At 47.0% G+C, this 20,218-nt stretch overlaps 1 protein-coding gene across 1 annotated transcript in view; it reads right to left on the bottom strand.

Moving 5' to 3' along the window:
* Nucleotides 1–20,218, bottom strand: part of LOC144158330 (uncharacterized) — a 102,367-nt gene that overhangs the window by 4,783 nt on the left and 77,366 nt on the right. The window contains exon 13 of the mRNA XM_077689151.1: nt 3,934–4,071. Coding sequence (XP_077545277.1) covers nt 3,934–4,071 — 138 coding nt within the window. The remainder of the gene's footprint in view (nt 1–3,933; nt 4,072–20,218) is intronic.

Below are 20,218 nucleotides of genomic sequence, written 5' to 3'. Positions count from 1 at the left end.
GCCAGCAGCGTTCGGACGCCATGTTTGTAGGATATTAAGCAATTCAGTCTGATGTAAATAGAGATTTTCTTTCTGTATGGCGGCTTCGGACTCCTTTCTTCCACATCTTATGTTGCCTGGAAACTCGGGAAGGAAGAAGTCGGGGCCAGCAAGCTGGCGGAACGGGTATCAATCAAACTGAAAGCGGCGGCTACGGTGTCCACAAGGTGGACCAGATCTCGGTAACGTTCTCAAGTCTCGAGGTCATCCTACCTTCGGCCTTTTAGGAGAATGAATCCAACTATGTGGATAAAAGACTGTTCCAATTGGCGCAGCCACGGTGGTGCTGTCCCAATACGACCAACGCGAGGGAGAGACAAGACAGCGGCGACAGAGCCTCCTGACCTCCAACGATCGCCCTCGATGGGACCTGGGAGCTACTCCGTACACGGTGAGGAGAATGCTGAAACTAATCGCGCAACGAAAGACACGCTACATCAACAGCACCGAAGAAGTTTCACTCGGCCTAGGATGCCACTTGAAAAGCTAAAGACACAAAGGGACAGAGAAAGGGGAATCGCTCGGAGGTTGTGCAGCGATGCAAGGGCAACATTAAGCTTGACCGTGAGAACCACAGATGTGTGCGACATGTTGAAGAATTTTCTGCGCGGCATACGAAGAGCGGAAGCTGTGCTAAGGCGTTTAAATCATGCAATTGAACAGTTTATCGACAACGACTATCTTAATGAGGAATTCAACGATAACATTGAATATGAAGACATGATAATTGACAGTATGAGCCGGTTGTACCATCGATTAAAAGATGACAAGGTTGACACCAGCGAACAGTGTCAGATAATTAGGGCATTGAATCGATCGGTAACCTTCAAAGAGTTTGTTTCTCTGACTAAATCGTGCTACGAACCATCCGATTTTGAATACGCGCCTGAAGACGTTAACTCGACCGAAACTGCGCTCCCATCGCATTTTCAACCGACGCAAGCAAAGGGAGGGACTGCTTCATGTTCGTTGTCTACACTTGACATCCAAGCTAAAGATGCCTTGTTTTCTACGCCACTTCAAGAGTCCTCGGAGAGTACCGGGAGCTACACAGTCTGCAGATCAAGCCGTGTAATGTCTTCAGAAGCCACTTACAGCAAATGTCCCAAGCATCAGAATACGAGGGTACCACCCGCGGAAATCGCACCATAAGATGTGGAAGAAAGGAGTCCGAAGCCGCCGTAAAAGGAAAGAATAACTCTATTTACATGAGACCGCTATGAACGTACACCGTTTCCGATCGTCTTCGTCTTCCTTCTCGTTCTGTCGGCTCATAGCTTTCCCTGTGAATCATCCTCTTCATAAATATACAACAGGCTGCACTAATTTTGTATCCTTTCGCACCTTTTCGTGCTCTCCTGGCTTCAAGCCTCCACACTTTGAAGATGCCCGTCCACTCGTGCTCTATGCGAGCCTTATTGGTTTGCTCAAGCCTCTGACTCCCCCTTTGAAAGATGTTTCACATTGTGCTTTACTGCTTCGAAAGACTCCCAGCTCACACCGACCAGTCGTATTTTTTTGCCTTCTCGAGTGCTCTCGTGGTAATCGCTCGTCTGCCTTCTGGCTCACGTCTACGTCGGCAGAGACTAAAAGTCCATGTCGAAGCTGAAAGTGCAATTCTAAGGCTAGAAGTCAAAGCTACAAGTCTAGAAACTACACTTTCATTTCCGAGTGCTACAGCATTCAGAAATGCGAGTGGTGACACAATGACTCCTTTTTAAATTAGTCGCACTAACTGGACACTGGTTCCCAGCAGCGGTACATTTTTCAAAATTACCGCGTTTCGCCTCCCAGTCACCTTGCGTATCGTTACGAGGTATGAGCGCTTCCTTCATTTAGATGTACCCCCCAAAATTCACGCTGCTTTGGATATGGTATGGCGTCTGTTGAATGCTCACGAGCGCGAAATCAGATTCGCTGTTATACACCATGACCTGCGATATCTGGTTGCTCGGACATGCTGGTTCTTCACCGCAGATGTCAGATGGTTTGTGTAAGTCGTCCGCTTCCTTTGCTAGCAACACAATTTCATCCAGCAATAACTAGTTTAGCGTTGCACTGCCATGATAACTCAACGTCAATTTCACACAATTGCATTCCTCCTCGCATCTTTTACTTAATTTTTTTCCCTTAGTTCGGAACGACAACGATGTGGCAGCACGAAGTTTTCCGAAATCAAGTCGAACATCAAACGAACTAACCCAGAAATGAGTTGTATATTTGTGTAGTGTTTCTTGTGTGTTGAGTATAGTGTGAAGTAAGACTGCGCTATTTATGCGAAAACCTGTTTCTTATCGGGCCCTGGGATTGTGCGTTATTTATACGGGCGTTATATGACATTCTCTAGCATTAATATATCGCCATCGTTGGACAGAGGGGTGAATTTTCTGTGATTCTCTACGTCTATGCTCCTCTCTACAAATCCAAGCTGCCTCGGGTAATGGCCCAATGAGATAGATGTCACCTTGATAACGCGAGGAACCAAGGTTGACTCGGACCTGTAGAAGCGTTTTAATTTTATTTAAATACACCAACGAGCATCACCATCTTCAGAGAAAGTTGGCGTTCCTTCTGTCCATTTCGGGTGGACTACAGACGTAATAAGTGAAAGGCTTAAAGCTTCGCTTTAAAACATAACAAATGCAAAAGAAATGCCCATTTGGACACTTCGAGATTTTGCGCAGGTTGTTTGTTTTTTGGGCCTCACCTATTGCAATTTAGTTCCCACTGGATACTTTAAAATGTGTCAGGGATAAACAAAGAAACAAACCATAAGTTCTTACGTCGTTCCTGGCCCCGGTATAAGAAGGTAGCACGCGCTTCGTGTTCAGCAAGAGGGACAGGGTTCTAGCGTAACAAGATCTGACGCAAAATGTTAAACATGTAGTGACGTGACGTGTAGTGACGTGAATATGTAGTGACGTGAATATGGTTGAGGTACACTTTTGTTGAAGTCGGCAATTAGGTGGGCGGAAAGACAAAATAATGTCGTTGAGGACTAGGTGGCATCAGTCGTTCCACTTACAGACCTTGTAGGACGCTTTAGTCCTAGTTAGCCTTCCAACAAGAAAAAAACGGTCATTATTATTAGATACTGGGCAGACTGGTCGAGGGATTTTTTAGATTAAAAAGTGTGTACGCCCACAACGCTCCCACGGGTATTTGTTGTTCCTGGGCTTCACCAAGGTTTTCCTTCGAATTCACTTGCTGTCATTTAGAGAGCAACCCTCTGCGATTTGACTTTATGGAGAAATAATATTTAAAGGAGCCATGAAGACAAAATACAAGTTGGGTGTATTAGAAAAACTGCTTAGTCCAGATAACAATGACACCAATATCATCGCAATCTTCGAAAAAATAACGAAGATATTAAAGAAAACGTGTGAAGCAGTCGTGACCCCTAGCCAATTTCCCGCAACTTTTCTATGACGTCCCGGAACCTTGTTTGTGCGATTGGCGGCCACCTAACTGACCTGTCGCGACGACACATGACTGGACGTCTTTATTGGGGCCTCTAGTTCCATTTGACTGCATCACTTGAATGGTAACGTACAGTTAACGCACTGAAAGTTATGTTTTTTTGTTTGACGTCATTCTTGCTCATAACACGTCACTGTGGCGCAAAATTTGGAAGTTTTTAAATACTTCTTGCTTTTTTTTGTTAAAAAACATCTTTTGTGGCTGTAATGGAGCTGAGTGAGATACGGAATCCTAGTTCTTTCACATTAAACGAAGTTGTATTTTCTCTTCATGGCTCCTTTAACATTAGGAGGAATCGTTAAAGATAAGCTTGAAAAGTGGTTACTCCAAATTTCTGCCGGTTGACAACACACCTGGTACATTCCGAGTAAGTCTGCGGCCCCTAAAGACCAGTGCCGCCAACACTTTTCTCACCTGCTCGCTGTGCTCCAGAGGTGGCACACCGTGCATCCGCCTGTATTTGTTGCTAACTTTTAAAACTTGCTTCTGAAGCCTGCGCATGGCTTTGGTAAATTTGCCGTTAAAGTCCGTTGGCTCGATACCCCTGATAACCTGCGTGTCGGGGAAAAGAGGGCGTGAAAAACAAACAAACAAACAAAAAACAAGCAGCACAAAAGAGCAAGCCAGATACGTATTAGTAGTTTAGGGCTACTTAGCTTTTCCGGCATAGCAGCCTTAAAAGGCACATTGAAGCATTGCGGAGATCTTCGTCGGTACTTAAAAGGCGGCACTGGCGTCAAGGATTGGACAGCCACTACGTACGATGACCACAGGGGGTTTTCCTAAGACGGTTTTTACCAGTGTTGCTTTGCCTGAAAACTTCGTTGTAGAATTCTTGCTAGAAGGGCGTATTTTTAATCTGCAACTCTCTGGCAGCGTGTTTCCAAATTCTTTGCTACCCAGCGCCCCCACGAGACATGTGTGATGTCCTTTCGCGCGTTACCCTATTTAGCAACTATTAAAACGGCCCCGACATTCCGCTTTTACGACCACAAGGTAGATTTCCGAGTAGTCGGGCTTACGGTCAGGGTGTGAGACCCAGTGGGTCTAACCACTTTCAATTTTGTATTGTAAAACGCTTTATAGGATCGCGTCTGGACGTGGCTTGGCATGTTTTAGGCGGGGTTAGGTTAAAGACAACGGATACGACCACGTTTAAATAACGTTTTGAGTTACGCGTGGCGACATCCCTCTTTCCAAGTTCGGCACCAGGCCACCAGGAAGTTTGGTGGTATGGATGATCACTTCTGCCTTACTCTTCTTACCAATCCTTAATATCAACAACTTTGTTGTTCGAATAAAGCGCATGCACATCCCTTGTGCGAGGAAGTATTTGGAACATAGCGCAAAAAAGGCCAGTGTTGCGCAGTAACTGCGAGAGCAGGCAGCAGGTTGCGGTCGCCCGGTGAAGTTCTCCCACAAGCATTAAAGAAGCTGCAAACAAGGCCATTGGTGTGCTTGTTAAGCTTTGGGGAAGGAGGAATTCAGGGGTCATTAGGGAACCAAGCTGTGGCGTGGAGCATAGAAGAGCATACGCTTTATGCGGGCAAGGTGTTATCTGCCATATTCAAGGGAGTTGCAGGAGACAGTTATTCGGGCAGAGTGGAAGATGCTTCAACAGTTCGTTACGGGACAGTGATATTGTAACAAGCACTTTCGACCAGAAGGCGGCAGATGGCTGTATGGACCTCCATGGCTGAGCACGCAGATTGATTGCTGTTATTTACAGAGCACTTCTGAAAAAACTAGGGCTGGCGATGTGGCACGCCAAATAATTGAAGCAGAGCAGAAAAACAGGCGGATACGGGCATGTGAGAGCTGTATTGCGCCCTGAAAGAAAGAACGGATTTCTTGAATTGCGCGCCGCTGAGACCTGATTAGTACTTTTTGTTTAGTGGTTGCTTCTTTTGTGCACAGAAGTGAAGTACAGACTCATAGCCTTTGTTTGCCACGTGTTTTTTCTGCTCTATCTGCGCTGTTTTAACAAAAAAGTGTTTTATTCCCGGCTGCATCAAGATTTCGCTGATGTGATATCCGTCACGGAAGTGATGCCACTACAACGATGCAAGCGGCCTATAAACCCCAGCACACAGGGTCTTCTTGCGGGGAAGCAACATTTAGTACTAAAGAGTGCGTTATAATTAGGGTTGTTCGTTTTCGGGTTTTATATTTTGACACCAAAGTGTTTCATGCCGGGATACCACAAGATTTCCCTGACGTCATATCCGTCACGGAAATAATGGTGTACACCTTTGCCGAAATGACCCGGCAGCAGGACTTCGCTGGCCAAGCACACTCACAAGAGAGCCGCCGACCCTCAAATCATGATAGTATTTATGCCAATGGGCATACTATCGCAATAGAACAATGCCCAGCTGCAGATTTTGCTGCACATTTCACTTTCGTGTTTTATTGATTCCTATGAAAGAGGGAGAAACCACAGTTTCTTGGTTTATTGGGCTCATCCAACACGGCTCCGTAGCCATTTAAGCATAATGTTCATGTATTGCGCGAAAAAAGTATTGGAATTGAAAGTTAGCAACTACTTTTGCCCGACAAGCTGCACAGGCTTACATAGATGAGAATCCGGGGAGCTCTGACCGCAGTAACAGGCCAGCGGAGCGAACTTCACCGAGTAGTGGGAGATATCAAAAAGGCTTCAGAAACTGCTTTTGACACGTAATACTGTGGCTACCAAGTCCTCCACCCTACCCACAGTATTGTTTAGTCCAACAATTATTATAACACCACTAAGAACTATTGAGAAACCAGATTGAGACGAGCATTGGACCATGCTAAAAGTTTGCATTTCGAGAACTCAAAACAAGAGCAGTTCTGAAAGATAGCAGAGTCGCTGGACTCCGAGTTTGAGCTTAGTAAACGTGTGATGGGCTCAGAAAAAAAAAACATCATCATCGTCAGAAAAGGGAAGCTGCGTGTTTAAGGCGCATAAAATAAATATATTAGATGAAGACATACTTGCGCTATTTTGAAAGCAGTTTCATGTTCCCACAACCCAGGATAGCAACATAGCCACTATATCCTAACCCAAAGCAACAAAGTATGGGGAGAACTGCGGCTTTTCAGCGTGACAGCTGCTGGCAACGTACTAGTAGAGAACGGCAATAAATTTTTTGTGGCGTTAAAAAAATTACAACTGGCTCACAGTACCATTCTGTCCAGAGGTGTACAAGATAACAATAACGAAAAGAGGATGTTTGGCGGGTTGAAACTTGGAAATGTAGGTATCTTTGACATGACACAAATGACCGTATTTGCACGCGGGGGTAGGTTTTTTGCAAAAAGTTGAAAATGCTTCTTTGACTCAAGGAATGGCAGAACGGAGGAATGTAATTTGAAAATCATACTTATTCCTCATTTTGGTAAAGAATCCCTCCATTTGAACAGGGCCCGTTTTCGAGCGCCTTTTCAAGAATGTGCCTTAATAGGGAAATATACTTGCCTAAATCAGAAAGAAGAAGAATCATAGATCCTTCCCTAAAAGAAAGATAGTTAAAACGCGAAGCGTTCTCCCGTGCAGCCTGCATCAAAGTCAAAGTTTAAAATCCAAAGTGCTTCGACCGTGACTGGCGTATTTGGATAGACGCCAGCTTCGCAAAGCGAGGGACCAAGGTTCGAATCCTACCAGCAGAAGCGTCTTTTCCTGATACGCTTCATGTGCCCTTGTGCAAGTTGGCTTTCCTTGATAAAGTTTCGGCCGTGACGATTTTATTTTGTACTTTCATTTTGGACTTCGGAGACAATGGATTTCATCGAAAATATCTGTCAAGAAATGTTACCAACTTTTTTTAAATTGAAGCAATAACAATTGTCTAAGAATTAATACCGACAAAACGAAAGCTATACTTTTTAAGCCTAAAAATAAAATTGCACCACTACCCAAAATAGCGCTCGGCACAGAACCGATTGCTATAGTTGAGACCATAAAAGTTCTAGGAGTACAGTTTTCAAGTAACTTAACTTGGGACATTCATGTCAATGAAATCCACAAAAAATTGTGCAAAATAACCGGGATACTAAATAGAACCCGCCACATATTGCCTGAAGGCATAAAGCTTTTAATCTATAATTCCTTGTTTCTTCCAAACCTAACTTATGCCCAGCTAGTTTGGGGCACAACAACAAAAACGAATTTGAATAAGTTGCTCCTATTACAAAAGAAAGCCATCAGAATCGTGGCAAATGCTTCATTTGCCTCTCACACGAGAGAACTGATGATGATGATGGTTGGATGTTAATGGCGCAAGGCCAACTAGGGCAAAGAGCGCCAAAACAGTGGTTAAATATGAGAGGTGAGAACTTAGACACTGAAATCAGTAAGCAAGAACAAAAGTAAAATCAATAAAAGACAGTGAGGATGGCTGGTGTAAAGGGCCAGATTTCATGATGCGTGATAGGAAATGAGGTTTAAAAACTTGACTTCTGACAAATACTCAAACACACGTTTGACGGAAACAATGGCATCGTCACCTAGGAAAAACGATGGATGTAGGGGAATATGTTGTCTGTAGAGTTCTCCGAAGTGTTTGTGTCGTGTTGTGTGAAGTGCCTTGCATGTGATTAGTATGTGCACTACGGATAGGGCCTCTCCGCACCTGCCGCACTGGGGTCTAGGAGATCCCGTCAGCAGATACGAGTGCGTTGCATGGGTGTGCCCTATCCGCAGCCTACCCAAGGCGACTTCCGTGTGTCTGTTGTGCGAGTCAGATGTGTACCGTCCCAAGTGTGGCTTTATTACATGTAGTTTGTTGTCTGTCTGTTCATTCCAGTGTGTTTGCCATGTTCTGCGCAAGTGTTGTCTTATGTGTGGCTTGAGGTCTGTGTAGGGTACCGTTGTAATGTCCACAGTGTTCCTGAGTGCAGCAGCACCGGCCCTCTCGTCTGCCAACTCGTTCCCAGCGATCCCTGCATGTCCTGGGACCCAGCAGAGGACCAGCTCATGCTTTTGTGCATACACGGACATGATAGTGCTGAATACAAGATTAACTATGTGGTTTTTGGGGGGCTTGTGCGATGACAGTGCACGAACAACACTCAATGAATCTGTATAGATGATGGAATTGGGAATTTGAGTTTCAAGAATGTGTCGTACAATCAGTAAAATCCCATACGCTTCTGCTGAAAAAATTGATGTGTGCACGCTCATGGTTCTGGCTGCATTGAAATTAGGACCATGAGCAGCGCACGACACCATACTGGAGGATTTAGAAGCGTCACTATAAAATTCTGCACATGTGTATTTAAACTGCAAAGACAGAAAGTGCTGCAGTATTGCAGCTCGTGGTACACGATTTTTGTCAAGTCTCATAAAAGAAAGGTCGCACGACACCGGGCGAACTTGCCAAGGCGGTAAACTGTTAGAAAAGGATGACCTGTACACATCTAAAAACGAAGCACTTAGATCCGAGGCTCGCTCTCTCACTCTAAGTGAAAAGGGCAGAGGAACGGATGGGCGATTTGCAAAGAGCAGAGATGTTGATGTATCGTTAAAGACAGGATAAAAAGGATGATTATTCAGTGATGAAATTTTAAAAGCATATAGCAAGTCCATGTACGTTCGTTGGTTTTCAAGGCTTCACTTATCACACTCAACATACAGACTCTCGACAGGGCTAGTGCGAAAAGCACCCGAGGCGAGACGAAGCCCCAAGTGTAGCACTGGGTCAAGCATTCGCAACGCTGTTTTAGTCACCGACCCATATACCACACTGCCATAGTCTAAACGAGACCCAACCAAAGCAGTATAGAGCCGTAGTAGGAGTTCTTTGTCGGAACCATAAGATTGATGGGAGAGAACCTTAAGTATATTCATTGTTTTCAGACATTTATGTTTAAGTTCCTTGATGTGTGGAATGAATGTGAGTTTCTGGTCAAACACAACACCTAAGAACTTGTGCTCCTTGTTCACAGGAAGCGACACGCCATTAAGAGTAATGTCTGGGTCCATATCGACCCCGCGCTTCCTGGAGAACACAACGCAGGAGCTTTTTACAAGATTTAATTTAAAACCATTCTTGTCTGCCCAGCCGGCATGTTTCTTTACACCAAGCTGGACTTGACGTTCGCAGATTGACAGATTGCATGATTTATAGGATATCTGCACGTCATCTACATACATGGAATAAGAGATTGTAGGTGGCAGTGCCTTACCAAGAGAGTTCATTTTTACTATGAAGAGAGTGCAGCTCAACACGCCACCCTGTGGCACGCCATTTTCTTGCACGTAAACGTTTGAGAGTGCACAACCAACTCTTACTCGAAACGTTCTGTCTGACAAGTAACTAACAAGAGTGTTTAACATGTTACCCGATACACCGAATGACTTGAGGTCCCTAAGGATCCCATAAAGCCAAGCGGTGTCGTATGCCTTTTCAAGGTCGAAGAAGACAGTTAAACAATACTGCTTATGCGCGAAGGCATCCTTGATGTACGAGTCAAGAGATACCAGTTGATCGTTCGTCGATCGCCCCACCCTAAAGCCTGCCTGGCAGCTCTCGAGAAGACCGTTGTACTCGAGGAAGTACACGAGCCTGCGATTTACCATCTTCTCGAAGAGCTTGCACAGGCAGCTCGTCAGGGCTATAGGACGGTAGCTTGAGGGGGACGACGGGTCCTTTCCCTCCTTCAGGAAAGCTACAACTATAGCCTCCTTCCAAGAGTTTGGAATGTGCCCCGAAAGCCAGATCTTGTTATAGAGGTGTAAGAGTGTTAGAAGTGTGTCTGCGTGCAGGTGTTGTATCATTGTGTATGTGATGTTGTCTGGGCCTGGAGCTGAGGGTTTACACGTGCTTAGAGCAGCCCTCAGCTCATGTAGTGAAAACAGGGAGTTGTAAGAAGTCTGTGATTTGTTGCTGTCGCGTAGGTACTTCTTTTCACAACAGGCTTTATGTTTCAGGAAAGTGTTTGTGTAGTGTGCTGAACTGGACACGTGTTGGAAGTGTTGTGCGAGTGTGTCAGCCTGGTCTTCGAGTGTGTCCCCTGTAGTGCTGACCAGAGGCAGGCTGTGTGTTTGTTGTCCCTTGAGTTTACGTATTCGTGTCCATACTTTCCTTGTGTCTGTGTAAGAGTTTATTGATGTTATGAATGGATGCCAACTCTCTCGTTTTGCCCCACGGCGCACACGTTTTCTAACGCCTTGGCCCGTTTGAACAAGAGCAGGTTTCCCGACGTGGGGTACCGACGCAGGATACCCCACGCCTTGTTCTGGGCCTCTCGCGCCCGCCTACAGTCCTCATTCCACCACGGCCTCCGCTGGTTGCGCGGGGCACCAGAGGCGTGGGGAATGGACCTTTCGGCGGCGTCGAGGATGTGCGCCGTGAGGAGTTGTGTGGCTTCATCTACGTGTAGGTGTCCTATGGATGTGTGGTGTAGTTTGGATGTCTCTGTAAATGTATTCCAGTTAGCTCGTGCTTCTTTGAACCTATTATGGGAAGATGGACTGCATGGGCCTTTACCTATGTATGTAAGTGAGGTGGGGAAGTGGTCACTACCGTATGGGTCAGTTCCCACACCCCACTCGAGAAGAGGAAAGAGAACTGCGGAGCCAATAGCCAAGTCAAGACATGAGTATGTGTTGTGTCCTATGTTATGATATGTAGGCTGTTTATTGTTGAAAAGGCATGCTCCTGAAGATGTAAGGAATTTCTCTATAAGGCGACCTCGGGCATCCGTGCGAGAAGAGCCCCAAAGAGTGTTGTGAGCATTAAGGTCGCCTGTCAGGACGTATGGTTCGGGCAGCTGGTCAACCAGCGCCTTGAAGTCAGAGCTTAAAAGTGAAACATCAGGAGGAATGTATATGGAGCATACCGTTATCAACCTATTAAATATTATCAAGCGTATTGCTACAGCCTCAAGGATAGTGTTCAGAGTGACAGGGTGGCATGCTAAAGATTTCCGGGCGATTATGGCCACACCCCCAGAAGAGTGTGTGCAGCCATCCCTGTCTTTCCTGTATACCAGGTAACTATTCAAGAAATTTGTGTGTTTAGAATTCAAATGTGTTCTGAACAGACATTACACTTGGCTGATTGGTATGCAGAATCTCATACACGTCGTCAAGATTATTCATAAGGCCTCTGCAGTTCCATTGAACCATATTTTCTCTTCCCATTATTTAGTGTGAGAGCTACTGGAGTGTGTATGTTTATGTGTCGTCTTTCGGGGCTGTGACTCTTGGATTGTGCTTTTTGGGCGGCCTATCTGTAGGCTTGGACGACGGAGGCCGCTCCTTGCGCTGCGTTGCAGGCAAGAACGGCACGACGTCCATCTCGTCGTCCGATGTCCTGGGTGTGCCCGTCGAACCGGGCCCCCCGGACTTGGCCCCCCTTCGGGGGCCCTTCGTTTGACCCGCCACCGCCGCTGGTGTCGGGGGCACCAGAAGTGGCACGGGTGGTGCGGTGGTGGTGGGAGCCGGTCCGGGGCCCGTGGTGTCCATGGCACCCTCCAACGCACTGGACGATGGGGAGGCACGGACGGGAGCGGCACCGGTCCCGACGGAAGAGGTTGCCACCACAACCGCTGCTGGCTCAGCGAGCGGCGTGGAGGCGGGCTGGGCTGCCAGAGGCAACCCAGGGGGGGGCGGATGCGGGACCAAGTCCGACTCGCGGTACTGGGTCCCCGCCGAAACCAGACGCCGCTCCGCCCCCCGGCGAGCTGCGTCGGCATACCTCCCCAGGAGGAAAGAGGCGAACCTCTTTCGCGCCTCTGGGAAGGTAAGATTCTCAGTCACTTTTACCTTGATGATCTCCTTCTCCTGTTTGAATTTCTCACATGTTCTAGAGTAGGCCCCGTGGGGTCCCTTGCAGTTAGCACAGATGAGGGTTTGTGATGGGCAGTTGTCAGATGCGTGATCATGTTGTGCACACTTGGCGCATGTTAGTCGACCACGACAAGCATTAGTGCCATGTCCAAACCGCTGACACTTGTAGCAGCGGCGTGGGTTCGGCACGTAGGGTCGGACCGGACATCTCAGGAAACCTGCGCTGACCGATTCGGGAAGTGTTGAGCGGTCAAATGTCAAGATTATGTGTGTAGTAGGTATTATTTGGTCATTTCGGCGTATCGTGATTCGCCGCACAGCTGTTACGCCCTGATCGCTAAGCCCTTCCAGCAGATCTGCTTCAGTCTCATTTATTAGATCTCTATGAGAGGTCACGCCCTGGCAGCTATTAAGACTGCGATGGGGCGTGATCTTGATGTCGACATCGACCATGCGCGTTTGCTTCAAGAGGTTACAAGATTGTTGCTTGTTTTGAACTTCAATTAGGACTTCTCCCGTTGTGAGCTTTTTAGCTTTGTACGATTTGCCTACAAGGCTTTCAAGGAACTTGGAGATGATAAAGACAGACTGGGAAGTGATGGGGTTTGATTTATCCAGGGATTCCATTAGCAGGAAGCGCGAGAAATTATCGGGCTTTGGAACGGAGATGGAAGACAAAGGAGGAAAAGATACTTCGGTGCGGCCCCTTTTCAGGGACCGATCACGTTTGGAGGGGGTGTGTGAAAATGCCATGTGATACATTGGAAAGCAGGGGACGGGGGTACTTTCTTCCACAACCTTACCCTGATAGCTGAGGAGGTCCCGGAGCTCCCTGCCTGGTGAACAGACAGGGCGCCCATCCGCCGGAGCTTGACCTGGGCTCCGACGGCCACCGTTCGTGGTTTCTAACCCTCCACCTATAAACACATTGCCACGGTTGGACCCAGCGTATGTTTGGGGGCTCGGGGTCCGCGGTATCGCCAGTACCGTCACCAAGATTGCTCAAGGTGCACACGAAAGAACTGTTTGATAACTATAAAATCATTAATATTAATCGCTTATATGATTTTAGACTAACGCAAATATATACAAATGCAGTTAACAACAATAACCCATTTTATGCCGAATTATCCGAATTAAGAAGAAATCCTATTATGTACAACACGCGCTTCACTAATGCCTGGCACACTCCCACTCCCCAAAACAATTATGGCTTGCAGTCATTGGCAGTTAACCTTCCAATTCTTTTAAATAAAATGAATGCGGCAGAAATAGATATATCACGCCTCTCGAAACGAAACTTACGGAAATTATTTCTTTAATTCTATTTAATATGTTTTACTGTTTCATTTGAATTTGTATACTTTACTTCCTGTGTTTCTGTGGTGTTGTAATACGCAAACATTGAATGTTCTGTTAAACGCTTGTGTTGTTCACATGTAATATTTTTCGCTCATGCTTGCTCAATGTAAATATACGTATGACGTGTTTTTGACTGTTTCCGCTATCAAATTTCACGCTTGTATAAACTATTTCTTTGATTTTTTATTGTATAAATCTACACTGATATTTTTCTTGAACTGTAACAGATTCTTGAAGTGTAACTGAAACCGTATCTTCTTCAAGGGCACTGTGTTGACCCGAGAGACTCGTGCCCCTAGTTGCTGTCCAATGTGGGGACAGTCGTCCCGTCAAGCTGCCTTTCAGTGAAGCTTATTGCGACTGCCCCTCCTTGTGCACTCAAGGAAAATAAAGTTTGAATTTGAATTTAAATCCACAGCAGGCTCCGCATTGCAACCATCTTTCACTTCACTGTCGATGGTCGTCATCGACAGAGCAAATTGGCTTCCCTACAGTGCGTTTTCGGGCAGTGTCGCCATTAGTGAAGCATAGAAAGCTTGGCTTAAAGAGGAATCTAGCACACTTCTTTCCCATCTCACGGGGTGTGGGACCCGCGTGACTATCAGCGCTGGTCCTTCGTTTTCCTCCTATTATTTGAACGCTGTAGTATGGCTTGGCTGCCAACTTAGTTGGCCTGACAACGTGACATTATGTACAGCGTTAGAGAAGCGCATTGGTGCGAATGTTTGCTAGGTCGCGTCCCCTCGAGAAAATCCCTTTCGTCGAGTGGCTTTGGCTCGATTCCTGTGCTTGCCAATCGCGCGAATCCCTCACATCTGCACTGCCCCCATACCTCAGTACCGCGGCGCCATGAGGTTGAGCAAACGCAGAAGGTACTGCCTAGGTAGGCTCACGTCGTTCGGTAACAATCCCTCCGAGGATCAGAATCGAAAGGAAAACCTGCGGGCTTCGCATTGTTTCATCGCATTACTCTTGTGCAGGAGACACGTCACTGCGAGAAACGCGTCATGTACGCCTAAGTAGAGGCCAGATTTTCAGGAATTGAAAAAGTGCGTTTTAGGCGCCAAAAATAGGCAGGAAAAACATCGTCGTAAATAAAGGCGCCCTAATATTTTACGTAAAGGCGAATGATTTCAAACGAAGACGTGTGAAACCTGTATATACGATAGGAAAACCAAAAATGTTATTGTTTGTGATGGCAAAAAGCAGTCAACAGCTGGCTCATTAAATCGTCCCGTAAAACTTCTGGACTAATGGCGATCCATTGTCTAAATTCCACAAGCACACTGCTCAGATTCCTGTTAAAATGCCATTGACGCTCGCTCGAGTGTCGCATATGGTGAAAAAGGCGTGGAACAGAAGACTTGAGAGCTGTGAACACTCATTGAAATGCGCTGCTTTATGTCTGCCTGACGCAACTTAAGGACGACACAATAAAAATATGGTCACATAATGAACGCCGGACCGGCCAAGATTTTTAAAGAAATTACATTATCTTACATTCATTGTTAAGAAAACTCTAGTAATTTTCTCACACACAATGATGTTATCCGAACTGTTCAGGCAAGACGTTGCAACAGTGTCATATGCATTTTAACACATTTGGAAGCCATTTCTACACTGGCCGAGGTTGAACAGTTTCGCGTGGACCTTGAACGGCAGTGCTACGCAAGCACGAGGAGCATTGGATTGGATTCGAATAGATTAAAATAATTCTATTGGATTGGATTGCCAATCCAATCCAATTGGAGTACGGGTGTGTAGAGAATTTCATGTGCACATTCGCCGGTCTGAGCACTCCAGTAAAGTGAGGTCATATCCACTGCAGACGCACGGGAGCCGGCACGTGCCCAGCTCTGTGCCTCCCTTGCGCACTAGCCAAGTCTGAAGGTGTGCCGGAGCCGCTTGATAGCGGCTTCGCGTGGCTCATTGAGAGCTGTGCTGCGCATGCGCGAGGAGCAGTGACTTGACTGGACTGGACTGGACTGGACTGGATTGGATTGGATTGAATTGGATTGGAAATCGTTTCAGCAACAGTAAGCATGATAATCAGCTAATCCTAGAAAACCAGGAAAGCTACGAATAACCACCTGAACCTTAGCTCACACTACGTATATCCTGGCATAGCCGAGCTAAGCCACTGCTAATTTTTCAAAACGTGTTCAGCAGCCGAACATATTTTTTAGGGAAGAGCCGGCTTTAGCTAGAGCCGGTCGGCAGTTTGAATTTTAAAGTGTACTGATTTGCAGCTGCGCAGTGATATTTCGCCATTGGCTCGTTGATATAGTAATAATCTGCTAACAAAGTCATGTTCAATGCTCCATCGCCGCGTTGAGAATAGATTTTGCTTTGAGCATGCGTCTAGAAATGAGGATGAGTCTGCAATTGGTTGAAGAAATCTGTTTGGAGAGCATGCGGAACTTAGTCTGAGAATCACTGTGAAAATGTGGCAGCAATAACAAACTACCACTGTTTCCAGAGTACTAGGTTCAAAATTATTCCTCTTGTCACTGAGAATGAGCGTCTATTACCGCTGTTACTAGCGGTTGTTTTTCTCCAGGTGGTTGGACTATGGACTTGGTTGAACGCCATAGAGTTTCCAACACTCCATTCTGACCGGTAACACAAACAATGACCTCAAATTGCACTCGAAAGCGGAACTTAAGGCTAAATGTGGCTCATATAGGCGCCGATTTTCAAAATAGGCATTTATACGCATTTATACGTATTTAGGCGCAAAAGCCAAAATATGCATTCATAGGCACTAAAAAACTACCACAAAACACCTTATTAAAGGAGTACTGACACGAAAACACCTTATTGCTTTTATTGATGATTAATGGTCTGGCGAACCCGACACAGCGCTTTCAATACTTCAGCGCGCGATAATTAGTTACATTGAATGGCCTGAAAATCGTTTGTTTCAATTTCCCGCGCTTTCAGCACGAAAAAAGGCGCATATTACAGAATCCCGGCATGACCTCACCGCTTTTTGCGGAGGTGACAACACTGCGGAGGCCGCTGGGGGCGTGTTTCGACCGCGCCGCCACCGCAGCTGAACGGCTGAGCTGCCTGATGGTGGTAGGCCTACCATAGCGGCGGAAATTCGAAGATTGTTTTCAATAAAAGTCCTGATGGCGACTTCTATTGCGATTCCGTGCTGCATTATCGCTTCCTTTCCAGCGTGTGAAAGTTATTTTTTCCGCCAGTGCCTTTCTGGGCATCGGTTATGCCTGCAGAGTAGCTATGGCGACGTGCACCCGTTTGTTGAATGCGCCCGCGCACAGTCGCCGCTCGCCGGGACGCGTTTGAAGTGACGTCACGAGTTTTGGACGAGTGGTGTCCGCCTCACTTCTTTTGGCTACCACGGAATGATGTCACGCTTATGTCCATTTATCGGCGCGATAAATGAGGTCCAATTGAAGTATGTTCTTCACACGTCGCAGGACCCTCATATTTCAGCCAGGGTATTCTGTTGAGCAAAGGAAGCGAACTGTGCAATAATATTACCGCCGAAAATTGGTGTCAGTACTCCTTCACCCCTTCTTCAGGGCCATATATCAAAGTGGGGCGATGGGAGCGCGAGAAACAAAGTAGGCATTTGCGTTAAATCCGGTCTCTACGCATAACCTTGCGCGCACTTGGTTGGCCGCAGTAAAATAGAATATGAGAACTCAAATTTGCTGGGTGCGCATATGATGTGGAATATAAAAGGAGCTGCTATTTCACCGTTGTTGTATAGGCAGAGAGCCAATGGTGACATTGAAAGTGTGTAGGTTGTTCTCTCTGCACGCTACGTACAGACGTCGTCGGAGCTGACGGAGCCGCCTCCAGCGTATGCGCTGAGTTAGAAGTTGTAAAATTAGGGGGCGATGGGGACAAAATACAATTTTCTTTTATTCGAAACATTTCCTTTTTCATAGTGTCGGCAGCACGTGTCAGGATGCAAACGATGGTTTATAAACTGAGAAATTAATCAATTTAAGCTGAAATTTTGTTTTCATGGTCGGCAATGACTTCCCAGGAAGTGACGGCTCTGAAATCGATTTCAAAGCCTTGTTTTTTGTTAATGAACCTAGATAGCGCCACTATACCGTGGCAAGCCGTTTTCTGCCTCTGGGTTGTTTTCAACCGTATTTTAACGTGGCTGGTTTTTGTTCAGGGAGAAAATAATAGTTTCCTGAAACATAGTGCTCGCTCGGCAAATATAGTCACGTAAGACACCGTTGTTTGCGTCAATCGGCCAGTGTCGTCTAAAACTACCCCAAAGCCCTGCTTTCCTGTGCAGCAAAACCAAGCATAGTGCGCGCTGTACCAACAGCAGTACTCATCAGTACTTCTCTGTTTACGTTTGCTTTCGCGACTTCTACTGTTTGGCCCACCACTCTTACTGCTTTAAAAGGAATGCGCCCTAAATTTAAGCTCAAATAGCCCGTTCGGCAAGCTTATAAGCTCTGCCTAATTTGCCTTTGCTTTTGCCTGCCTCCGCCAACGCAGAGCTGGCTGGTATGATATCATAGGTTCTGTTGCGGGAAATGAGCGCGTGGGTCGCATGGCCATTCCCTTTTAAGTGCGAATGCACTTCTTAAGCGAGCCTGAATCGTCCGCCGCCGTTGTCCGCATAGCAACAGCTGCGGGTGCGCGCGCTCCTCGTCTTCCCTAGCAACGGGGGGAGATGGGCGCGCGCTACTCTCCTTCTCCTCTCTCCGCTCAGTGACTGCAGGTGTTGGGCGCCTCCTCTCCACTTCGGGTGGGAGAGCTCTCGCTCGCGTAGCGGGCGCTCCGCATTCCGACGCGTGAGGGCGCTCGTGTAGCCCTCGCCATAACGGCGGCGCTACTCTCCTCCTCCTCTCTCCGCTCAGTGACTGCGGGTGTTGGGCGCCTCCTCTCCACTTCGGGCGGGTGAGCTCTCGCTCGCGTAGCGGGCGCTCCGCATTCAGACGCGTGAGGGCGCTCGTGTAGCGGCCGCGTGGCGCGGGAGTGTATTAGTCGAGCGCGCGCCGTCGTCGAGAGCGGTCGCTGGTCCTGCATCTCGATAACGATGATGGCGGACCGGGCAACGGTACCAGCAATAACGAGTGAAATATCTTTCTTTGTAGTTGTGTGCGTGTGTGTAATCTCTCGACTACGCATTAAGATCACGATATCCACCGTAATCGCGCAATCAACAACCGTGCATTCGCACTTACACAGTGTGCCCCTCGGGGAAGTGCGAGGGAATTTTTTTAGATGCCAAGCATCTCATGGTCGGGGCTATGTCCCTCCCTTGTCGTTGTCATTGTTCTTGGGCCGTCCACACCCCCACTGTGCACGCTCGGCTTGCTGAACGCCCGGTCCCTTCTATGGCTCCTGGAGCGACAGTGTTGCCGGTGTCTTCCTGGGCCGGCATGAGACGAGTACGCTTCCCCTTTAAGGGCTCCTGGAGCGACAGTGTTGCCGGTGTCTTCCTGGGCCAGCACCAGACGAGCACGCTTCCACTTTAAGGGCTCCTGGAGCGACAGTGTTGCCAGTTTCTTCCTGGGCCGGCACGAGACGAGAACTATCACGCGCCTTCGACGTTTCATCGTTGTCGGCAGCGGCGAACTTCAGCGAGTCTCGGCGGGCTGTGATTACAAGCAGCCCATAATCATCCGGGGAACGTGCATCGACCTCATCTTCAGCAACTTCAGGGTTCATCCACTACAAGAGCCCTTGACTTTACATTTCACAGACCATAAAGCGGTCATAATCAGAGCGGAACGCCAACCACAGCTCGACGTCAGCTACGTTGAACAAGATGATGATAATGCTTATATAAAGACAAACTCATACCACGTACATCGTCTCTCTTTCTCTCTCTTTCACCCCCACCCCCTCCAGTAAAATTACACCATCTTCCCGTAGGGGAACCCTGAGTAGTATGCGGAACAGCCATGGGGTCAACGCAATTTCACATTTCGTAGTTACGGTAAGTGAAAAGTGTGGTAGTTACCATGGAAACCACACGGTAAATATAACGGTAGCTACGTACCTCAACCTCACCGAAACGACGAACTGAAAAGTAATGGGCACTTGAATCGACCCCATGCCTGCTTCGCATACTACGTAGGGTTCACCTATGGGAAGATGGTGTAATTATTTTCCTAATTATATAGCTTATTTGAGCGAAGTTTACGTTAAAAGTGTTGTCAGTATGATTCTAACGAGGCAATGTTTTGAATGAATCAACGTGTTTTGTCTTCATGGCCCCTTTAAGAACTTCTTTAGAACCAGTGACGAGACCAAGGAAAAATGACGTATCCTACGAATATGCGGGAATCGGTGTAAGCGAAGCTGTAAATAAGGATTTCTACGATCGACATAACTGTGAGTGTTCTGAACTCCACGATAGACTTCAACTAGTCGCCTTGTCACCTTGTCACTAGGCGTCATGGCAAAATTTGGTAGACATCAAAGTGAGTGCTGCATTTTTGTCCCGCTTGCCGCTTCTGGGCTCATTACCCACAGCACTCGTCGTTTCGCATTGGTTACCTTGGCTCACTTCTTCGAGCCAGCGTACCCAGCATAGATTTGTGGTCT

This window comes from Haemaphysalis longicornis, unplaced genomic scaffold, assembly GCF_048455015.1.
Source record: "Haemaphysalis longicornis isolate Haplotype H1 unplaced genomic scaffold, Haemaphysalis longicornis Haplotype H1 scaffold_10, whole genome shotgun sequence".
Classification (NCBI taxonomy): domain Eukaryota; kingdom Metazoa; phylum Arthropoda; class Arachnida; order Ixodida; family Ixodidae; genus Haemaphysalis; species Haemaphysalis longicornis.
The sequence above is the reverse complement of the archived record's forward strand: the minus strand, read 5'-3'. Positions and strand labels throughout refer to the sequence as shown.